Genomic DNA, 21,596 nt, shown 5'->3' with positions numbered 1-21,596 from the left:
GTTCCAACTTTTTCTTGAAGTGACAAAATTTATTGAATTTTCTATAGTTTCATTCTCTTCAAGAATTGGCTCTTTAGGAGCGACCTCTTCAGGAGGTTGAATTTTGTCACTAATTGTTGATTCATCTATTCCTCTTTTCTTTCGAGGATTTTTATCTTTGGAACCAAGAGGTCTCCCACGCTTCAGGCGTGCTTTAGACTCATTAGCACTTGTGATTTGTTCTTCAGGGACATCAATTTTAATCGGAGCATTTTCAGCAGGAATATGTGATTTAGTAACTCTTTTGGAGTCATTAAATGCATCCGGTAATTGATTTGCAATTTTTTGCAAATGTATAATTCTTTGAACTTCTAATTCACATTCTTTAGTACGAGAATCAAGGAAATTCAATGATATTTTCCAAGTGATTTCCTTTTTCGGTTGATTTTTATCTCCCCCTAATGTCGGAAAATGTGACTCGTCAAAATGACAATCTGCAAATCTCGCAGTAAATAAATCACCTGTTAATGGTTCCATATACTTAATGATTGAAGGTGATTCATATCCGACATATATCCCCAATCTTCTTTGTAGGCCCAATTTACGACGTTGGGGCGGTGCAATTGGAACATACACCGCACAACCAAATATTCGTAAATGAGAAATATTTGGCTCATAACCAAAAGTTAATTGTAGGGGAGAATAAGTGTGATAACTTGTCGGCCTAATTCTCACAAGTGTTGCTGCATGTAAAATAGCATGTCCCCAAGCAGATGAAGGAAGTTTAGACCTCATCAACAATGGTCTAGCAATTAATTGTAGCCGTTTAATAAGTGATTCGGCTAGACCATTTTGTGTGTGAACATAGGCTACAGGATGTTCAATAGTTATTCCAATGGACATACAATAATCGTCAAAAGCATGTGACGAATATTCACCAGCATTATCTAGACGAATTTTCTTTATTGGAAAATTTGGAAATTGTGCTCGCAATTTAATTATTTGAGCAAGCAATCTCGCAAATGCCAAGTTGCGAGTAGATAATAAACATACATGTGACCATCTAGTTGATGCATCAATTAGCACCATAAAATATCGAAATGGTCCACATGGTGGATCTACAGGCCCACATATATCACCATGAATTCGTTCTAGAAATGCAGGGGATTCAGTCCCAACTTTAACTTGTGATGGTCTAATAATTAATTTCCCTTGAGAACAAGCAACACAAGAGAATTCATTGGCTTTTAATACTTTTTTATTTTTCAATGAGTGGCCATGTGAATTCTCAATTATTCGTCTCATCATTATAGATCCAGGATGTCCGAGACGATCATGCCAAATTATAAAATCATCGGGATGAGTAGACTTCTGGTCTACTAGGTGATGAATTTCAATTGCACTAATTTGTGCATAATATAACCCAGAAGAAAAAGAAGGTAATTTTTCTACTTCGCATTTTTTCCCATAAATGATACTTGTGATTAATAAAAATTCACCATTTGTCTCAGTCATTGTCTCGATATGATATCCATTTTCGCGGATATCTTTAAAACTCAATAAGTTTCTTCGAGACTTGGGAGAGAATAGTGCATTATTTACAATAATTTTAGTCCCTTCAGGGAGAAATATAGTGGCTCTTCCGGAGCCTTCAATCAATTTTGCACTACCACTAATGGTATTAACATTTGTCTCTCCCATTTGCAAACAAGAAAAATATTTTTTATTTTTCAATATGGTGTGCGTAGTAGCACTATCAATGAGACAAATATCATCATCACCATTATTTAATCCCAAATATTTGACATCCATTTCTTCTCAAAAGTCACTTGAAGAAATACGGGCAGAATTTCAGCAAAATCTTGTACTTCACTTTTGCTCAAAGTAGCGCCTTCGTTTTCGCCTTTGCTCAAAAGAAGAGCTTTCGTGCTGATAACGTGTTATAAAACTAATAAAATGAAGATACTACCATATCAAGTGAAATATTGGAGATATTAGAGAAAGGAATAGAGAAAGGGAGAATGATATTCTTGTTATTCCAACTAATACAAAAGTCCTCACAAAGGGTTTCAATGTACATCTATATATAGGCACTACAAGATTAAAGGTACATAAATCCTATTAAACATCCACTACTACAATAATATGAAGAAACCTATGAAACGGTTTCTCCACTACATGAATAGATTTATGAATTGTAACTTCTGTACATAATGTAATCATAAATCATGAATTAATTCTCTTGGGAATACAAAGGGACATCCATACTTTTAATTGTTTCATAACAATGTGCTATTATTCTCTTCTATTTAATATTCCACAGGGATGACAACGGGGGCGGGCATTGGGGCGGGGATGGGGCTGGGGTGGGGGGAATTTTTCCCCTGTTTAGAAGCAGGGCCCGCCACCCGTTTGAAATATATATATATGTACATAATTATATATATAATGATATTATCAATTATATTACTAATTATACATGTCTATTAATAAAAATTATTAATTATTCATACCAAATTTATTAATACATTTATGTTAAATTCCTAAGTACACTTAATACAATAACGCTTTTTTCTAAAAAATATATATAATAATAATTTAGTGATTGTATTTGTATCAAAAGTGAAAATTTAATTATTTTAGTTATATTTGTTTTATCATATTAGATTGCATTCAAATAACCTTTGTTTAATTATTTTTATGAGTTTCAATTATGAAGTTACAATGAATAATAATTTGGTGATGTGTTGATATTTTAACACTTGATTATTTACTCAAATTTAATTATAATAATAAAATTTTTATAATCCCACGGCAGGGACGGGGCGGCATTGCCACCCCTAATATTCCATCATGAATTTTGTAAGATATTTGAGCATGCAAATCGGTGATGAGTGGTTAAATCAAGACGTCTATTCAGGAGTACAATAATTTTATATTAAACTAGGAAGACATTTTCGACAACATAATATATTATATCATATTAGAACATTTTAAACTTGGATCTCTATTATAGATATCAAGTTCAACGAGTGGGCACGCTCCATAATTGGGTTTGAACTTAATAAAGCCCAAACTGCTCACATTTAATTTGAATTTATTTTTAGATCTAAACTCTGCCTAATCCTATTAAACACAAGGCTCATTCAGCTAGGCTAACCCAGTCCATTAACAGCCCTAATCATGAGAGATGGACAAGTCCAGGATTTGAACGAGAATTGATGACGCGTTTCATTTCACAAGAATTACCCAAACCTCAATTGATCCTGGTGTTGGCTCGATGCATAGAAGTGAGAAGTTACAAGGCTGGATCTAGAGAATAAGCCATACAATGATATAGAAGCTATGTAATTTGTTAATTCCTGATATGGGCGTGAGGTAGAACCACAAAAAGATTGAGAGAGAAAATTGAGAGAACCTCACATTTAGATAGATCCAACTTTCAAATAACCAATAACCCAACTTGTACCATACAATCTCACCAAGTAGTGTCTAGGCCACTGGATCTTTGAAAATCGAGTCTACCCAAGTTTTGGACATTGAGAGGAAAAAAAAAATGACTACACATAAGCCACACTAACATTAAAGAAAAGCACGAAGGATTGAAAAAATGAATGAACAGAGGGATTTCTAAGGCAAATGTGTTGGATTTATAGATCTACAACATGATGATTACAGAGCAAAATAGCAAATACAATACACGTTGTTACCTAATTGAAGCAGCTATAGGGCATATGTACAAAAGAAATCCTATCTGCAAGAGCTAGTTGTCGAAAAATTGCAAAAACTCTTGAATCATCTTTTTAGCGTGCATACTTCTTACCACAAAGTGCTGCTGTCAGAACTTTCCAAGAACTCTCCCAAAAAATGCAATCTAAATGGAGCCTTAACTTTGATTCTGAAAATTGCAGGCAAGTTGAAACATTGCGAGCTCGTTTCTAGTTCTATTATCCAGAAGGGCTTCTTGGAAGTTGTTTCAGTAGCTTGATTAGCTCATACGTCCTTGTGTCTCTACCAGAATACAGGCAAAGGTCAAGAGGAGTTAAACCGTCCTGCAACATGAAGCTAAATTTAGGAATTGTGCCTCGTACAAAAGACATAAGCAACCCTAACATAATTCATGCTACAATTAATAACCAAACCCTGAAAAGGAAAATAATAGTTCAAGTCAATGACATGCATGATCAAGGTCATTTACAGAGGTCTTACCTACGGATGGAAAGGTTAATTTGTTCTAAGGACACCGAAAGGTGCTGGAGTGTATGTAGATGGTTATCAATTTAGTGGCAAGATTCTGCTCAGTAGGAGCACAAGGCACTTTGTTTATTTACGCGAGTACAAATTGTTTAGTGTACACAATTGGTCAGTGCAGGATTAAGACAACACAATAGCTCATCAATTAGATCTCAAGAAAGACAGCACCATTTGGGTGCATGATAAACCTATCAAAACTCACACAAACACAGCAATCAAGTTTGACTAGAAAACAAAATAAATCATAAATAAGTGAAAATTAAGACAGTCTGCACTTTTCTACCTTGTTCCTTAAGGTCTTGTCAGCTCCCTTGATCAATAAAAGCCTTACTACATCTGTTCTGCGAGATTGAACAGCTAAATGCAATGGTGTCCAGCCATCCTAAAAGGGAACAGAACAATATCAGTCCAAATTTAAAAAACTGAACAAAACGTAGCAAGAGCTTTATGTAGAGAACATTAGCCATACATTGTCTTGGAGGTTGATGTCAACGTTATACAGAAGAAGGATCTTTATCATTTGACTTGAAGCTGTTCGAACAGCATAATGCATCAAGGTGGCACCCTCCTGTTGCCAGCAAAAGATTTCAAAAGAATAATAGGTAAACCACATACCAAATGCCAACAAAACAAAAAAAAACACACATAATTGAAAAATGAAAGCTTATGCTAACATTAATTGCTAATAAGATGAAATTCAAGCCTCAAGTATTTAGTACCACAATGCACTAGAGGTCCCTTTTAATTTTTTATTTTTTTCACTGGAGATCAAGTTGCTTGAATGCTTATGCATGTTCTATTCTCCCACTTGAGCATGAAAGATGACAACTACAAGGAGAAGATAAAGAAATCATAAAAGGAAAGAGATAGAATCTTGATCCCAAACTTATTAATGATCAATTACTAAATCCATGAACTTAAAGGAAGGTTTTTTCGGTTCAGGATGCTTACTAGCATCACCAACATGAAGTTCACACATGTTAGATTTTTATTACTTTCTGGAGCAAAAAAGAATTCAGCATAACTTTCGCAACGTCGAGATAAACATAGAAGACAAAATTTATCTGAATGATATTAAGAAGAAGTTTTTGGAAACAGCATATGTAGCTTACTCTATCACGAACAAATGGATTTGCAGATTCTCTCAATAGATAGTTGAAAATAGCCTGCTTTTTGCCAAGAATTGCTTTGTGAATCGCAATCAATCCGTCCTGTTACAAGATAGTAGACAAGCTCAGACCCAACATCTACAAGGAGTCAACGAAGAAGTCCACCGGTTGATGCCTAAAAAGCATTTAAACTGCAATAATTTAATGAAGGTTGTCAACCAGGGTACCTTGTCCATGGCATTGATATCAACATTGTGTTTTAACAAAGTATTGACGAGGTGAAATTCTCCAGAGGCAGCAAGAGTATGCAATGGTTGCCACTTTACCTGTCGAATATTGCAATAACAAAACTTTATGTGATCAGATAAAGTAGACCTAAATTGCCACACAAGAAAATTTGGCAAAGGAAAAACAAATTAATAAAATTAAGAAGATACTTAGCTCCTCCTGTTGTATTCAAAACAGTGTATAATTGATGGAAATTATATTCGATTTTCCCAAAATCAGCATCAGAAGTACATAATATTCACTACTGGGGGAGCTTTTTAGCAGTTTACTGAAGTTATAAGCAAGAAAAAGAATTTGAACTAGTATGACAAACTGAATATCAAATGTAGTTATATAACTTACCGAGGAAGCAACTGCTAGATCAGGAACCCGCCCATTTAAAAGAACCTTTTCATCCTTGGTGAATAACTTACGAGGACCTAAACAATCAACAATGACAAATAACATATAGTGAAACCAAAACAGTGAAATCCACTATACAGAGAATACAGAAAATGTTTAAAGAGAAAAAGAGAGGACATTCATCAGAATGACACTAGCAATGGTACCTTGCATAGAACAAGGAACATTCTTAGATTAAAGTTACAATACCTCATGAAAAAGATATATATGCAGCTATATACATCAAGATTGTGGTACAGAAAGATATACAGACATATCTAAGATCATCTCAAGAAAACAAAGAATTGATGGTTAAGATTTTCAACAAATCCCCATTTATATTCACAAATTACCTCCACATGTAGAAATTTAACAGGAAAGATCAAGTAAGTAATATTCAGATGTCACTCAAAGTAATACAATAATAGTCCAATTTGAATTCAAAGACCAGTATGGAACAGGAAAAAAGTGACACGCCAGAGATACACGAAACTAACTATCGCTTATACAGACACTGTTTAAAAATAATTCACAAGGTTTACATTTGTGCCGAAGTCTCAAAACTATACAAAATCTTAACTTGGAACTCCTTCAATGTCCAACACTCCAGCATCTAACTATGAGATTGACTAGACACAAAATACATAACAAAACATAACATTCACATGTTCTATTGACAATGAAAAAGAACATAATCTAGTCTGATAAAACCATGATACTCTACACCGTTACTTTGGAAAAAGGTTCTGCAACACAAATAATACGAGTAATGTATATACGTGATTATGTCAGGCTTACAGAAACACACAATAGTGGTATAGTGCAAAAGAATATATCATCTAAGTTTGCAAAATCAAGTTACAGTCATAAAAACTCTAACATGATCTATATGGTGGATAGCTAATTAAAATATCACCTCATTACAAATTGAAGAACGACAATTTGAACAAGTATAATTCGCATAAGAACAAGTATATATACCTTCAGATCTTTTAGCAGCATCAGGGTCATAATTCCCACTTCTGAAAAACTCTGAAATATCCTCCAATCCAACACCATAAACTGCCATCCTCGGATTCCTCGGTGCCACCCTACTACTCGATTCCCTCACAACAGAGTTCCCCTGTCCACTTCCCCTCACCTCATCATCACCCTTCTCCACTCTTTCACTGCGCAAAAACTCTGGTTTATCAAGCACAATGGGATTCAATTGTTTCAATTTTTTATCCCTATACTTCATAAACTTCTCCACATTCACATTTCCCACATTCCCACCTTCTATAGGCCTCAAACCCGCCCTTTTCTTCTCCACTTTTCGCCCAAATTCCACCTCCTGTGCAATCTTTCGCCTTTCTTTCTTACTAATATTAATTTGCCTCTGCATGTCCCCCCATTCTTCAGGAACTAAGTTCTCAGGCTCGATTTCTTTCGAATTTTTTCCTTTCCCTCTTGGGTTTTCTTTGGAGTTAAAATTTTCATCTTGGAGAAAAGGGTCATCAAATATACCTTCTTCGAAGACTACACAATCGCCTATAACAAGTTCATCATCTTCTTCCACTCCGGCGACATTCCCATTGGAAAACTGTAGAGAATTGGTCGATAAAGTGCAGGCTCTCTTGAAAATTGATGGTATTTGAGGAAAATTTTGTTGGGTTCTGTAAATCTTGCTAGGAGCAGGAAAAAAAAGAGCTGGAGAGGTGGGAGAGGTGGGACTGGGGGGGAGGAGAAAAGTTGCCGAAGGAGACATGGGACTGGGGAGCAGAAGGTGCTGCGGGGATATGCACCGTGGAATTATAGATTTTAGAGGAAAGAATTCGTCAGCCCCTTAAACTATCGGCTTTACTGGATTTTGATCCCTCAATTATAAATTGTCAGAAATAAGCCCCTAAACAAAAAAAAATGTCAAGCTTAACGACTTTTGGAATAAGCCTTTGAAAAAAATATATCAAGTTTAAGAACCTTTGTCAATTTTGAGTATTAATAGTGACGAAATGAAGGGCAAAACTAGTCAAATAGAAATAAGTCATCTTTTGGCTCCTCAACTAATGTTATACTAATATTGTTGTGGCATTTATACTATCACAAAACACTGCTTTAACCTCTAAATTATTATCACAATATTGTTCTATTTCCTAAATTATTTTCACAGCATTGATGTGATCTCTCGAAAAAGTAGATTTTTTTTTTGGTTGGATTGGTTTTGCTCTTCATTCCAACACCACTAATGCTTAAAATTAGCAAAAATCTTTAAAATTGATATATATATATTTGTTCGGGGCTTATTTCATACGATATACAGTTGAGGAGTTAAAACCAAACAAATGAATAGTTTAGGGATTCAGCAAATTGTTTCCTCTATATTTATTTAGGGGTGAAATTCAAATAGCACTCACATTCAAGGGGGTAATATGTAATTAATTGAAAATAATAGCGAAGAAGGAATTTGATATCACCAAACCCAAGCCAACGGATAAGAAATCATTTCTTCCAAAAGCTCCATCTCTCTCTCTCTCTCTCTCTCTCTCTCTCTCTGAGGCCTAGTGTGTGTTGTGCGTGTAAATTTTGATGCTTCAATGGCATTTTCGTGTAGCTACAATTCAGTAGTAGCTACTTATGATTATCGTTTCCCAACATTTTCGTCATCTCTCTCGAGTTTTCGATCGAATTCTGCATTTTTGCCCTGTTCTTTTCTAAAGAAGCTACGGCCAAGTCGGAGAAAATATTTCCTCAAAATCAATGCCACTGCTACTCTAGATTCCGGGAACGGCGCCGTTTCTGTAGCAAAGGATGCGCTGGAGCAGCAGCAGTCTTCCACGGATGAGGATTCTTATGGCAGACGGTATTTTCCTTTGGCTGCTGTTGTTGGACAGGTGAATTTAGTAAATTTTCAGTGTCATCTGAGGCCAAAATAGTTAGTTTGTTATCAATTGAAAGTTAATGCTTGATAAATTTGGAAATTATGGATGCATTGGTAAAATGGTGGATTTGTAAACTAGTCTAATTAAGTGGAACAATTTGATTTATTCCAAGGAGAATAATTTAATGTTATATGAGCTTGAATATTTGATAAACATTAAATTCTATTCTGGCTTGGTTTGTTTAGTTTCTGAACCAATATAGAACCAATTCTTATCGAGCTGAGTTCTGTTGGAGTATCCGTTTGTTTGGTTCGTCCTCATCGCTGTTCTTATGCATCAGAATATAAGTTTGGCAATATAGTAGAAAAGATGAGCTAAAAAATTGTTCAGGATGTAACTCTTGATCATTCTTTTTCTGTATCAAATTAAATGTCGGTGCTTTATGTCGTGAAGTGAACACATTTTAGTATACTATGTATGTACATTGCTCATTCTCTGAGGTTAAACGTTTTGGTATTATAAAACTTTGCAACAAATTTGTGGTTCTTTTTCAGTTTATGCGTGGAATTGAGATAATGCAAATTAAAGTAGGTCTTCTAGGGAATGTTGGTGTGATCCAAAACTTCTGATGAGAAAGACATTCATTTTGGGATAAATGGAAAAGTATTATGGGGTGTGATTTAAATTTGCTATGATAGAGCCATTTGAAGCTAGTGTTGCTAAAATGATCTTATATATTTTTCATATATCTTCTCTATATGTATCTTTTTTGTCAAGTTCACTCCTTATTTTGCATGATTTGCATTATTCATGTTGTCCTATATTTTGTTTCCATCTACCATAAGCATGTTTCTGCAGAGTTTCTAAGTTCAAAATTATAACAGGATGCTATTAAAACTGCTCTTTTGCTTGGGGCTATTGATCGTGGAATAGGAGGGATTGCAATCTCTGGGAGACGAGGAACTGCAAAAACAGTCATGGCACGTGGGCTACATGCAATTTTGCCACCAATTGAAGTAGTTGTTGGCTCAATAGCAAATGCTGATCCTGCCTGCCTTGAAGAGTACGGTTACTACGTGCAACCCAATCTGTATCTGTTACATGTTTCCACTTACCACCAAATGAAACATAGCTTATTATTCGAACCCAACTTTTAAAAAAAAAAAATTATAAAGGACTATTTCAGAGGCTTCTTCCTTCAAGCTGTTCCATTTTGCCTCTTCAATTTTCTTTATATACGCAATGTATCTGAATCAATCTTGTAATTCATTTGTGTCTTGGATGGTATTTGGTGATCCAGCATCGAAACATGTTCATGCTTTGCCCATATCTTTTAACTTTAAAGTTTTTGAAGATGAATATGTTGAGTCGAATTGGGATCACTACGTATGACAGATCTGCAGCATTTATAAGTTGGCTAAACCTAAATTGTAAGAGTTCCAGGAAAACAATGTGAACTTGGCAAACTTACATGTCCAATCATGCTTTTGTCCAAACAGGAAAATACATAAAGTACTACCATGCACTTGATCTGTGTTTAAGGGCAATATGCTATTCTTTCTACAAACTTCTCACAGGACCATTTTGGCGATGCCATCTGGTTACAGTTAAGATTATCTCCATTTCTAGCTTAAAGGGTGTTATTCCTGTTTTATTGCTAATAGATATCCCCACATAAAAGCATTCAAAGAACATATATTGATAATCTCCCTGCCTTAACCCACCTGTCCAAATAAAATTAATGGAGCAGTGAAGAATTCTCATTCTTAGTTGTCTACAAGTGTTAAATAATTCTAGAAACAACTAAGAACATAACCAGAATGAGTATAGGATGAAGTTATGGCATAGTTATTAAAGATTTTGTGCACTAAGTTGATAGTTTAATAGATTGATATGAACAGAAGACTTCTAGATGAAAATCTTGATTCATACCCAATGCCTACCACGAAAGGAGATACCTTTTAGGATCCTCACTTTCCAAAAGATGCTTAAAAAGTTAACTAACATTCAAGGAATTGACAAAATCTCATTAGTTTGCATTGCATCCCTTGCTCAGAATCTCTCTCTCTCTCTCAGTGACCCAAAACAAACTGCACTGAACTAAACTTTTAGCTTTCCCAGTTGGCGGTGCTTCTTCTTTGAAGTTGATTAGAGCCTTAGATTACATGTTTATGGTTTCCACATCCTCTTGGATCTCCAAACTTGTGATCTTCATGAAAACTAGAACAGCAATAGAAGATTGTTCCTTCGGAATGATAGATTTCAACAATTCTCTTTTTTTCTGGCTTGATAATGGTCTGGTAATGAAGATGTTTTGATAAGAAGACGTTATAATGCAACAGTTTTTATTGGACTACATGTTTTGATTCTTGTGTAGACCATGGTGATATAATTTTGTGCTCTAGGACTGGGGTCATCCATGCTTATTCCTTGTACTTTTTCAAGAGAAACATTTCATATGATTTACTTTATCCGACTACATGTTATAATGCAACATTTTTTATTGGACTACATGTTCTGATTCTTGTGTAGACCATAGTGATAAAATTTTGGGCTCTAGGACTGGGGTCATCCATGCTTATTCCTTGTACTTTTTCAAAAGAAACATTTCATATGATTCACTTTATCTGTGATAATCACAGTTTTCAATTGTGACTCACAGTATCCTTTCAAAGTAGTAAAAGGTAATATATTTGCTTATTGAAGGTGGGAAGATGGATTTTCTGATAAAGTTGAATATGACCCTGCTGGTAACATCAAGACCCAGATAATCAGGTCACCTTTTGTTCAGGTAGCTAGTCTTACTCCAGGAGCTTTATTAGAATTCCATGCTTATCATCATCATCATCATCATTATTATAATTATTTTTTTTCTTTTTCTTTGTTAACACTATAACTTGCATGTCTGCCACAGATTCCACTTGGAGTCACGGAAGATAGACTAGTAGGATCCGTTGATGTCGAAGAGTCCATGAAATCTGGAACAACTGTTTTTCAGCCGGGTCTTCTTGCTGAAGCTCATAGAGGAGTCCTATATGTTGATGAGATAAATCTTTTGGATGAGGGTATTAGCAATTTGCTTCTTAATGTGCTGACAGAGAGCGTTAATATTGTAGAAAGAGAGGGAATCAGTTTCCGGCACCCATGCAAACCGCTTTTAATAGCAACTTATAATCCAGAGGAGGGTGCTGTACGTGAACATTTGCTGGATCGCATAGCAATAAATTTAAGGTACATATTGTCAGGACTCCATATTAACTTTTTTATACACAGACATCCCTAGTTGGCTTTGGAGAGAGCATGATACAAATCTGAGGACTTTTAAATTCTGGTTCAACTTGTTAAAATGGAACTTTGTATTTGCTGGACCTTTTCTGCTTACATATATTGATTATTAGATCCAGTTTCTCCCTTGTTCCACTTGAACACGTGTTGCAACCAACTCTGTCTACTAATGACACCATTCTTCTGCAGTGCAGATCTTCCAATGAATTTTGAAGATCGTGTTGCAGCTGTTGAAATTGCCACAAAGTTCCAAGAGCACAGTAATGAAGTTTTTAAGATGGTCGAAGAAGAAATGGAGTTTGTCAAAACTCAGGTATGTTTTAAATTCGTTGCGCAAGTATTTCAAGTAATGATGGCAAATGAGACAGCGGAAGAGAATATTTGCTGTTATGATGTCTTATTCGTTGGAAATGAGCTTCATCCTTGGTTCAGTTGTACAGTCTTATGCTGATAAATGCTATGCAGATAATTTTGGCAAGGGAGTACTTGAAAGATGTTACTATGAGCAGAGAGCAGCTAAAATACTTGGTTATGGAAGCACTCCGAGGTGGTTGTCAGGTTCTTAAATGAAACTCTACCTAATTTGAATTGAAGATGCTCTAGATAAAAATGTTAAAAAGTTTCCGTGCACCAGGTTTGCACTAATCTGTACACTATGAAAGTATAGCAGTATCATAGTCTGCATGGGAAGATGAAAAAGTATTGAGCACCTTATTGTCTTGGTCAAAGCTACGTTCTCTACATTTTTTTGTTCACCTTTTGGTTTCCTAGATTTTATTTGTCGGGTTACAAATTTTCTCTCCTTTGTCTTTGTTTTTCTTTGGCATGGAGGGTAAGGAATGAGTCGCAGCATCTGCTTTTAGTTATCTACATTAAGGGGCCTCTTGGTTTGAGGGGTCTGGCATGTGGAATGACAATAATTCCAATGTTTAGTGCTTGGTACATTGTAATGGCAATTGAAATATTGGAATCATGTCCAATTCATGATTCCTGACTAAATTGGGAGGAATCACTCAAAATCCTCTACTCATTTCCAACAGTGAATAAATAAAAGATAAAATATTTTGTTAAAATACTTCCTTTCTCCCTCTCCCAGGCTCCCACCATCAAACCTCCCCTTCCTCCCCTGTCTTCGACACTCCTCTCTCCCCCAAGGCATCTGACAACTCCTCCCTCTTTCCTTATCTCTGACCACTTTTCCCTCTTTATCGGCATCTGACGACACCCCCTCTTCCTTTGTTTCCAATTTTCTTCCTTTTCCATGGCATCTGACAAATCACTCTTCTTCTCCCACAGCCGGTCACTCCCCCCTCACCCCAGTTGACCCTTTCCTCTCCTCCGTCGCCATCAAATCGTCCTCCTCATCACAATCGATCTCTTCTCTTCTCTTTGTGAAGGGCTCTAACTGGATTGCATTGTATGGTGTTTCTCATAGGTTTCAGCAGAGGATGCAATTTGCCGTTTTCTTTTGGAAATTTTTTTGCGAATATTTGAAAGTTCCAGTTGCAACTTATTGAGAAAAGGAAAAAAATGACAAACGTCCAGATCTTTTATTGATTAGTTATGAGTTTTTGTTGGTAATTGTTAAACAAAAAACAAAAAAAGATTTGGATTGGTAGTGATTCGGTGGTGGTCCAATGGTGGGCGTTATCAATCCAGGAAAGAGAACAATAATTAAAAAAAAAAATTAATTTTGATACCATTCCAACTATATTTATACCAAGCACCAGTCTGTAGAATGATACCAGGGGTTCAAACCCATACTGATTTTTTGTATATTATTCCATCTCCAATACCAATTCCAAAGCATGAACCAAGCACCCCCTAAGTGAACTTTTTTGTAACCTGGAGTGTTGAATCAGTGAAATAGAGAGGCTTTGATCCCACTTGTTGAATCAGATTCTTGCAATCCATGAGTTAAATATATTGTGGAGCTTAAAACAAAAAATAGAATGAGATCCAGGATCAGTCCACATTTATAATTTGATGATGTCTCACTCCACCTGAAAGTTTCTTTCTTCTTTTTCCCAAGCTACTGAGGATATCTAAAATATAGTGCAAGAATGAACCATAAGAATAAACTGTAAGATTTTATATGAAAGGAAGAGTGGTTTAATACAATCAACATGAATTTCTGTCCTTACAGGGCCACAGAGGTGAACTGTATGCTGCTCGTGTTGCTAAATGCTTAGCTGCACTGGAGGGCCGTGACAAAGTGAATGTGGATGACCTGAAGAAAGCTGTTAAGTAGTCTGTTTCTTCTTTCCTTATATTTCTGATACTATTTCTTTAGATTCCCTCATCTAAACTTTGAAAACTCAAGTGATCTATAAACTTAATTTTGTCTTTTCAATTTGCTGTTTCTTTTGCCTCTGCACCTGGCAAAATTGCCATTGGTGCATTTGCTACTAATTTGTTTGTGTTACTTGTGAACTTTCTTTCATTCAAAAGCTGCTTTTCTTTGAATTTGCCATTAAGCAATTTAAGCGGATTGTGGATCATAAACTGCTCTTGCAAGTTGTCACATTTATCAGAGTTGTTTTGCTTATTATTGTGTCATCCATTGGAAGAAATCTGTAACCAATTGTCAGGCTTCAGCCATTTCAAGAGGGCAAATACTTGTGTAGGTTGGTCTGTGTGTTCACTTATAGACCATGAGGTACATGCAATAGCCACATGGATTTTCTTGCATCATCACATATCACTCAGCATCCCTTTTCTTACATTATCATACATCATGATACCCACATGGCTATTGCATCATCAGATCCATGTGGCTATTGCATACGCTACGTGGTTTACAAGTATGTCCATAGACCAAGCCTACACAAGTGTTTTCCTTTTAAGAGAGTGGTATTTCTGCATTTTGGAAATGTTCAGCACCATGCGTGTAACATTGTTACTAATTCCTTCTTAAGTTGAAAACTTCTTAAGTTTGTTTATGTTTGGGGAAATGGATGTATTGAGCTACTATGTTCTGATGTTTTCAGATTGATCACAAATGTTTTGATTTGGCAGTTGACATTTCCTTCTATAATCTGTGTGATGCAGGTAGAATTGGTCATCCTTCCACGTTCAATCATCAATGAAAGCCCAGCTGATCAGCAAAACCAGCAGCCTCCTCCTCCACCTCCTCCCCAAAATCAAGATTCAGCTGAAGAGCAAAATGAAGAAGAAGATAAGGAGGTCTTTGAATAATCATTATGAATTTATTTTTGGTTGCTCAGTGATGGAGATTAGCTTCATTCTCACTTCCCATTATCTTTTGCTGAAGATCTTTTTGAACAATTTTATTGTTCCTTTAAAACCAGGATGAAAATGATGAAGAAAACGAACAGCAGGAGGAGCAAATACCTGAAGAGTTTATATTTGATGCAGAGGGGGGTTTGGTAGATGAGAAACTTCTTCTCTTTGCACAACAAGCACAGAGACGTCGAGGCAAAGCTGGGCGAGCCAAGAATGTTATATTTTCTGAGGATAGAGGCCGATATATAAAGCCAATGATTCCTAAGGTCAACTTTCCTCTATGTTATTCTTCCACGGGCAAGTAAATTTACCATATGGTGTTTCTGGAATTCCTCTAGATGAAATATTGTTGTCCGCGCAATTGGTCAACCCTAAATCGTTTCTTGTTCCCGCAAGATTTTTATAATTTTTATATTTCCTCAAGTTCTTGGACTTTTAAGCAGGGTCCTGTAAGAAGACTGGCTGTTGATGCCACCCTCCGAGCTGCGGCACCATATCAGAAGTTGCGAAGGGAAAGGAACATTCAAAAGAGCAAAAGAGTTTTCGTGGAGAAATCTGACATGAGAGCAAAAAGAATGGCGCGAAAAGCTGGAGCTCTGGTAGAGTTTTGTTCTACATGCATCATTTATGTGTTCCATATGTCAAGCTCTTGCTCCTGATCTAGCTATTTCTTGAGCCTGTCTTGATACTAGTGACTCATGAGCTCTTAGGTAGTTATTGAAGTAACTAAATGGAACTAAGTTAAAGGAAAAAGTCATAAAATGTTCCAAATTCTGTTGCATGGCAATGGGGTGATCAGTAAATGCCATTTCGATTGCATGACAACGAGTTCCTTTTTCATGGGTTACAGCGGATAGTCTTTTTATTAATTCTTTTGGAACCTTGTTCCCATAGGTGATATTTGTGGTTGATGCTAGTGGGAGCATGGCATTAAATCGCATGCAGAATGCCAAGGGTGCAGCCCTTAAACTACTAGCAGAAAGTTATACTAGCAGAGATCAGGTGCATTTTGCATTGAGTTTATTCGTTTTTCATTTGATTGCTTAGACATCTCCTTGTAATATCACTGACTGGTTGCATGTATTATCAACCATACTACATGATTCATCTTGATTCCTCTCATTTTGCAAATAGTTTTAGCTCCTATTTTTGAGATACGAGTGAATCACAGATTTATAGTTTGTTTGATTTGTTCAGTCTACTTAACGGTAAGAAAACAAGTAATTGATCTACATAAGTTACCTTTATATTTCTATATGAAGTTATTTATTGTATTTGGCTTCTGAATTGAAAGATAGATCAATGGTTTCATATTATTCTGTATGAACTTCTAACTAAAGACTCTGATCCCAATCAGGAACTAAGCATAATAAAATCATGAAAACAAAGTCACAGATTCAGTCCATCTGGTCCTATCTAGATAGTGGGAAAGCCTCAAATTTTGGTAGTGAAAGATAATGGAAATTTTTCAAAACAAATAATCTCAAGCTTTGAGGTGATTTCTATTTTTTTTTTTTTTTGGCTGGTTTTAAATAGATCATAGTTTTTGAAGAGGCAGGTAGATGTTGTTGTTGTTGGTTTATTAGGACAATATCTATTGGTACAATTTTCTGAAACAAAACTTGCTATATCTGGGGGAAAAGCTAATTTCATTACATTTCTGGTGTTAACCTTGAATAGGTTTGTATCATCCCCTTCCGTGGAGATGCTGCAGAAGTTCTCTTGCCTCCTTCCAGGTCAATAGCAATGGCTAGGAAACGACTTGAGAGACTGCCCTGTGGTGGAGGTTCTCCATTAGCTCATGGTCTTACTACGGTATGAAAAATTTAAAAAGTTTTTTGGCCCAACTGTGTAGTTATGGCGGGCCAAAATAATGAAGTTTAGCAGAATTTTGCATTGATTAATCCCTGTTGCTAAAATAATACAAAGTTAATTATTCTACAAATTTTGTGCTCTTAGTTTCTTTTGAAGGAACTGGTAGCTATGACTTTCTATTATTGCCACCCGTTTCTTTCTTTTTTCCATTGTTAATTTTTCTCAATTTTTTCAAGTCTCGGTTTTCTGTTGAGTCTAAACAACAAAGAGGCATGAGTTTTACTTTCAATCTGGTTAGGCTGTCAGAGTTGGAATGAATGCAGAGAAAAGTGGTGATGTTGGGCGTATAATGATCGTTGCAATAACTGACGGTAGAGCCAATATATCACTGAAGCGGTCCACAGATCCTGAAGGTGCTTCTGCAGATGCTCCTAGACCCTCTACTCAAGATTTGAAGGTAAAATTCATGCTAAGCAGAAGATAAAATGATCATATTGGTACAGTAATTGGTCATTTGAACATTTCCTACACAAATTTTTTTTTTTTTTTAGTTTTAGATTACTCGGGAGCAGAAATTGAAGGCACTGCTAAAATTACATAGAGAGGCCTGTAGAACTTGTGATTCCTCTTTAAGTGAATGCATAACAGTTGCCCAAAAAAAATTAAACAAAAAGAAAGAGAATGGTATCTTCATTAAAATGAAGGGACGTATACATCCTTAAGTTGTTGCATATCTAATAATTTCATGCATCGAAAATTCCACCATATTTTGCAAACTAATTGAAGTCCTTTCCAGGATGAGATACTTGAGGTTGCTGGTAAAATATACAAGTCAGGAATGTCTCTTCTTGTCATAGACACAGAAAATAAGTTTGTTTCAACAGGGTTTGCCAAAGAAATTGCTAGAGTTGCTCAAGGTTTGTCTCCCAAAACCCTTCAAATTGCAGTTATCTGGGAGAGAGATTTCTCATAGATAATCCGATTTTTTGTGTCCAGGAAAGTACTATTATTTGCCTAATGCATCAGATGCTGTTATCTCTGCTACAACGAAGGACGCCCTAACAGCTTTAAAGAGCTCTTAATTTTAGATATTCATCTATAACATTTGCTAGAAATCAACTAACCACAACAATAATTTCGGCTTTCCCTTTTAACCATGTTTGTCGTTTTGATTATTGAACGTAATCTGTAACCAATTTTCCAAGTAATGATATCTTAAATTTCAAAAGCCGTGAGATAGGCTTAAACTTCTTTCTCACACATGGTGGTTGTCCAAGCCCGCAGCAAACATCAGAGTTTTTGCTACGTTGCACATCATTGAACTAAGGTGGGTGGGTGTTTAATAATTTTTTATACACTGACAGAATATACAATAATAATTAAATATATGATACATAATTTAAATTTGAATTTAAAATTAAATTAACTTTTTTTTTCTCTTTTCAAAATAATATTCTTTTCTTGAAAAATATGTTAATAAAATTGAACTTCTCATGACTTTCACTCGAAAGATCTCCAATAATTATATATAGATCGTGTTGTTTAGCTGATTCAGTTATACATTTTGGACTAGAAATGTAAATTGACCTCTTAAGATATCATCTGAGCATGGCAAAATACAAAGAAGAAAATCCTAGCGTTGACAAAGGAGCCTAGAGAAAAAGCTAGATGAAATTCTGTCATATGAAGACATGTTGAAGAAATTTTACAGTACATCCGCTCAAAATTCAAGGAGCATAAAACTTCATGTCTTATCAAATTTCTCATTGTATCTTTATCAACTCTAAATCACTGTTATATCACATTGGTTGCCGAACGCTGTCAGCTAAAGGATTGCATTCAATACAAACCCTTCTCTTTTGCAAGGAACGTCAAATTCCTCCTTATCCTTTTCTTCCATTTTACCGTCCCACAGAGCCATAAGCAGCCACTATCAAACCAATGGTGTGCTTGAGAATTTCATTGAGCTGCAAGCACAGTTACTGAAACATCTTATCTGCTACTCGGTTTGGTAATTGTAGCCATTCTTGTCGGGCGAAAAGGGCTTTGTCGTGGGATGGATTGCAGCAGCCTCCCAGGAGTGATATGGTCACTATTAAGCTTGCCAGAGCAAGCTTATGATTTTAGCTGACAGAGATGATCAAGTTCCATATGTAGCCCAACCAGTAACCTTTCTAATATGCTGATCTTTGGATTTGAATACACGATTATTGGCTCGATTGAGAACTGCAAGCCATCCTGACGGGGAATATCAATTACTTCATTTAGTATACAAACAAAGATAAATCTTCAATAGATAGGAATAAATGATAGAACACTGAAAGGTTACATGGCCAAAACTTCTTGCCAACCTTCAGTACCAGAATCAACAATTGCTACTTGAATTCCCACAAATTGCTAGACGAAATAAATACACTTAGCATCCATGAAACTTCTACAGGTTAATACTCCACTTTCGGAAACTAACCATTTTTCAGAAACTCAAGGAAGAATAAGATGTGGGAAGCGTGACCCTTAACCTATGATCTACATTATTAAGGTCAACAAATCAACAATATGGGACTACTCCAACTGTCAGAGAAAGGGTCTTGAGAGTTCGACCCCTTTTTAACTCGAATTGATTCTTCATCAGTACCCTGCACCAGCAAAGTACCATGAAATCACAAATTCCATCATATAATTCCTTTTCTTTCGCCCCCTTAGAATCTATCATCTGATGCAAGAAGACACAAGAGCCTTCCAGCTAAAAGTTCTTCCATGCAGCAGTGACAGACTTTTCTTGCCAAAATCAAGAAAAAACTTCTTTAAAGTTCCCACCAGAGCACTTTCATACGACTAATCATTTTTTAACCATATGATCGGTTTCTTGGATATCTAATGCATCCTTGATGAAACATTAGAAGAACAAGCTTGTCAGGGACTGTAACAAAAAGACAGGCAGCAGATGCAGAATAAGTAAAAGAAAATGATAGTACTTCAAATGTGCAACCAAATATCCTCTTCTCAGTTTTCAAAATCCAGGTGGAGTCAGCTCTATCATTTGTCTGGTTTCCGTCCTCACTCTAGAAGGTACATAGCTGTTCAACGTCTTTTTATGCTGGAGCCTACACCAGGGAAATGACTCGGAAATCTGTGCATTACCTGCTGGGCCCAGATCTGCAAGTCAGTCCTCTTGGCCACTCACAGCCACAGTTTCTCACAGAATCCTGCTTCGATGTTGTAGGGCTCGTTTGAAATTGCTTCCCATTCCCAGAAGAGACTTTTTTATGCCAGAAACGAAAGTCATAAAGTGGAAAGAGACAACATAATGCATTTTGAATGTGCGAAATGAGAAACATCTAAGTTGTGTCTTGTAAGAAGCCAAAGCAGCAGGATCTATGGCAGTGATGACATTATTGGAAACCTACTTTACTTGGTTATGCAAATTGTAATTTTGCTAGGAACGCAACATCAAGTTTGAGATGAAAATTAACCAATTTAAAGCATCTGAAAACTCTCGCAGGCAGAATTCAAGAGTGAGTGGTTGCTCTCAAATTCTTCTGCAACTGATGAATCAGTAGAGAATAAGCATCTGCCATAAAAGTCATGCATCCAAGATTTCTACCACATATCTTGCTGAGAATGGTGAATATGCAAGTATGATTAGAATATTTTGCAATATTCAAGGCTCAATATTTTTCATCTTACACGTGTGTTGTATCGAAGGTGTAAAGATTCATTATACACATGCCAGAAAATCATATAAACATGTTATACAGTTCCATGAGAAACAAGGCAGCAAAAACGATGGGGCTGCAACTGAGATCTCATTTTCCTGTGGTAGAGAAGAATAAAAACTGCTTAAGAAATAGAATTACGAACAGGAGGAGACACAGTCATTACAGATCTAAAAAAATTAAGTTTGACGAAAGAAAAGCACTGTTTTCATGAGGCAATACTTTAAAATAATACAATTGCAGATTTGACTGAATTAAGACAGTTAATAATCAAGCTACATCTTTGAGCTAAATTCAACATCTAGCAGCCAAGAACTTACACTGGTCCTGAATCAGGTGTCATCGCTCAACTTTCATAGAACTTTGATAAATTACTGAAACATGAAATTTTGCATTTTCCTTTCATGGGTTGGGGTAGTCTGGTCCATAATTGTGCACTGAGGGGGTCTGTAGCAGTGGTTGACAAGCTCTGCAATATCACATTAGACAACAATAGTAGTAATGCATCAGCATTAAAAGTAACTTTATCATTTGAAAAACAGAGCACAAAGTTTAGCCCAAAACTACCCATGGATCAGTATTCATGGCACAAAAAAAGCTTCAACAGTGGAATCCTGTAAAGTACTTGAACCAAGAAGGTTAAAGAGTACCATATTCAAACATTG

The 21,596-nt window shown here is 36.0% G+C and overlaps 2 protein-coding genes across 3 annotated transcripts; one reads left to right on the top strand and one right to left on the bottom strand.

Moving 5' to 3' along the window:
- Positions 1-3,606: 3,606 nt before the first annotated feature.
- On the bottom strand, positions 3,607-7,815 carry LOC113740077 (ankyrin repeat domain-containing protein, chloroplastic-like). Its single transcript, XM_072071510.1, has 7 exons — positions 6,993-7,815; positions 5,973-6,049; positions 5,570-5,668; positions 5,346-5,444; positions 4,703-4,801; positions 4,517-4,615; positions 3,607-4,031 (listed from the first exon to the last, which is right to left on the bottom strand). The coding sequence occupies exons 1-7, from the start codon at positions 7,756-7,758 to the stop codon at positions 3,927-3,929; spliced, it is 1,344 nt and encodes a 447-aa protein (XP_071927611.1). The 5' UTR covers positions 7,759-7,815; the 3' UTR covers positions 3,607-3,926.
- Positions 7,816-8,485: 670 nt separating this feature from the next.
- On the top strand, positions 8,486-18,475 carry LOC113740072 (magnesium-chelatase subunit ChlD, chloroplastic-like). 2 transcript variants are annotated; one of them, XM_027267585.2, is made up of 15 exons: positions 8,486-8,881; positions 9,754-9,932; positions 11,576-11,660; positions 11,784-12,100; positions 12,344-12,467; positions 12,620-12,712; positions 14,301-14,396; positions 15,206-15,340; positions 15,466-15,666; positions 15,844-15,999; positions 16,295-16,402; positions 17,081-17,215; positions 17,514-17,672; positions 18,012-18,132; positions 18,212-18,475. In XM_027267585.2, exons 1-15 carry the CDS (start codon positions 8,585-8,587, stop codon positions 18,295-18,297), a joined length of 2,292 nt encoding a protein of 763 aa, XP_027123386.2. In that variant the 5' UTR covers positions 8,486-8,584; the 3' UTR covers positions 18,298-18,475. The 2 variants fall into 2 exon arrangements, with proteins under 2 accessions (XP_027123386.2, XP_071927608.1); XM_072071507.1 differs by lacking the exon at positions 16,295-16,402.
- Positions 18,476-21,596: the final 3,121 nt, after the last annotated feature.

Source organism: Coffea arabica, chromosome 1c, assembly GCF_036785885.1.
Source record: "Coffea arabica cultivar ET-39 chromosome 1c, Coffea Arabica ET-39 HiFi, whole genome shotgun sequence".
NCBI lineage: Eukaryota > Viridiplantae > Streptophyta > Magnoliopsida > Gentianales > Rubiaceae > Coffea > Coffea arabica.
Note: the sequence above shows the minus strand (reverse complement) of the source record. Positions and strands in the feature narration are given on the sequence as shown.

Bases quoted from the DNA above. Each gene is read 5' to 3' on its own strand.
- LOC113740077 (XM_072071510.1), bottom strand. From the start codon at position 7,758: ATGTCTCCTTCGGCAACTTTTCTCCTCCCCCCCAGTCCCACCTCTCCC. The intron at 5,669-5,972 runs GTAAGTTATATA...AATATTCGACAG, and splicing joins ATCTAGCAGTTGCTTCCTCG to GTAAAGTGGCAACCATTGCA. The intron at 4,802-5,345 runs GTAAGCTACATA...TGCTGGCAACAG, and splicing joins ATCCATTTGTTCGTGATAGA to GAGGGTGCCACCTTGATGCA.
- LOC113740072 (XM_027267585.2), top strand. From the start codon at position 8,585: ATGGCATTTTCGTGTAGCTACAATTCAGTAGTAGCTACTTATGATTAT. The intron at 9,933-11,575 runs GTACGGTTACTA...TGCTTATTGAAG, and splicing joins GATCCTGCCTGCCTTGAAGA to GTGGGAAGATGGATTTTCTG. The intron at 16,000-16,294 runs GTAGAGTTTTGT...TTGTTCCCATAG, and splicing joins CGCGAAAAGCTGGAGCTCTG to GTGATATTTGTGGTTGATGC.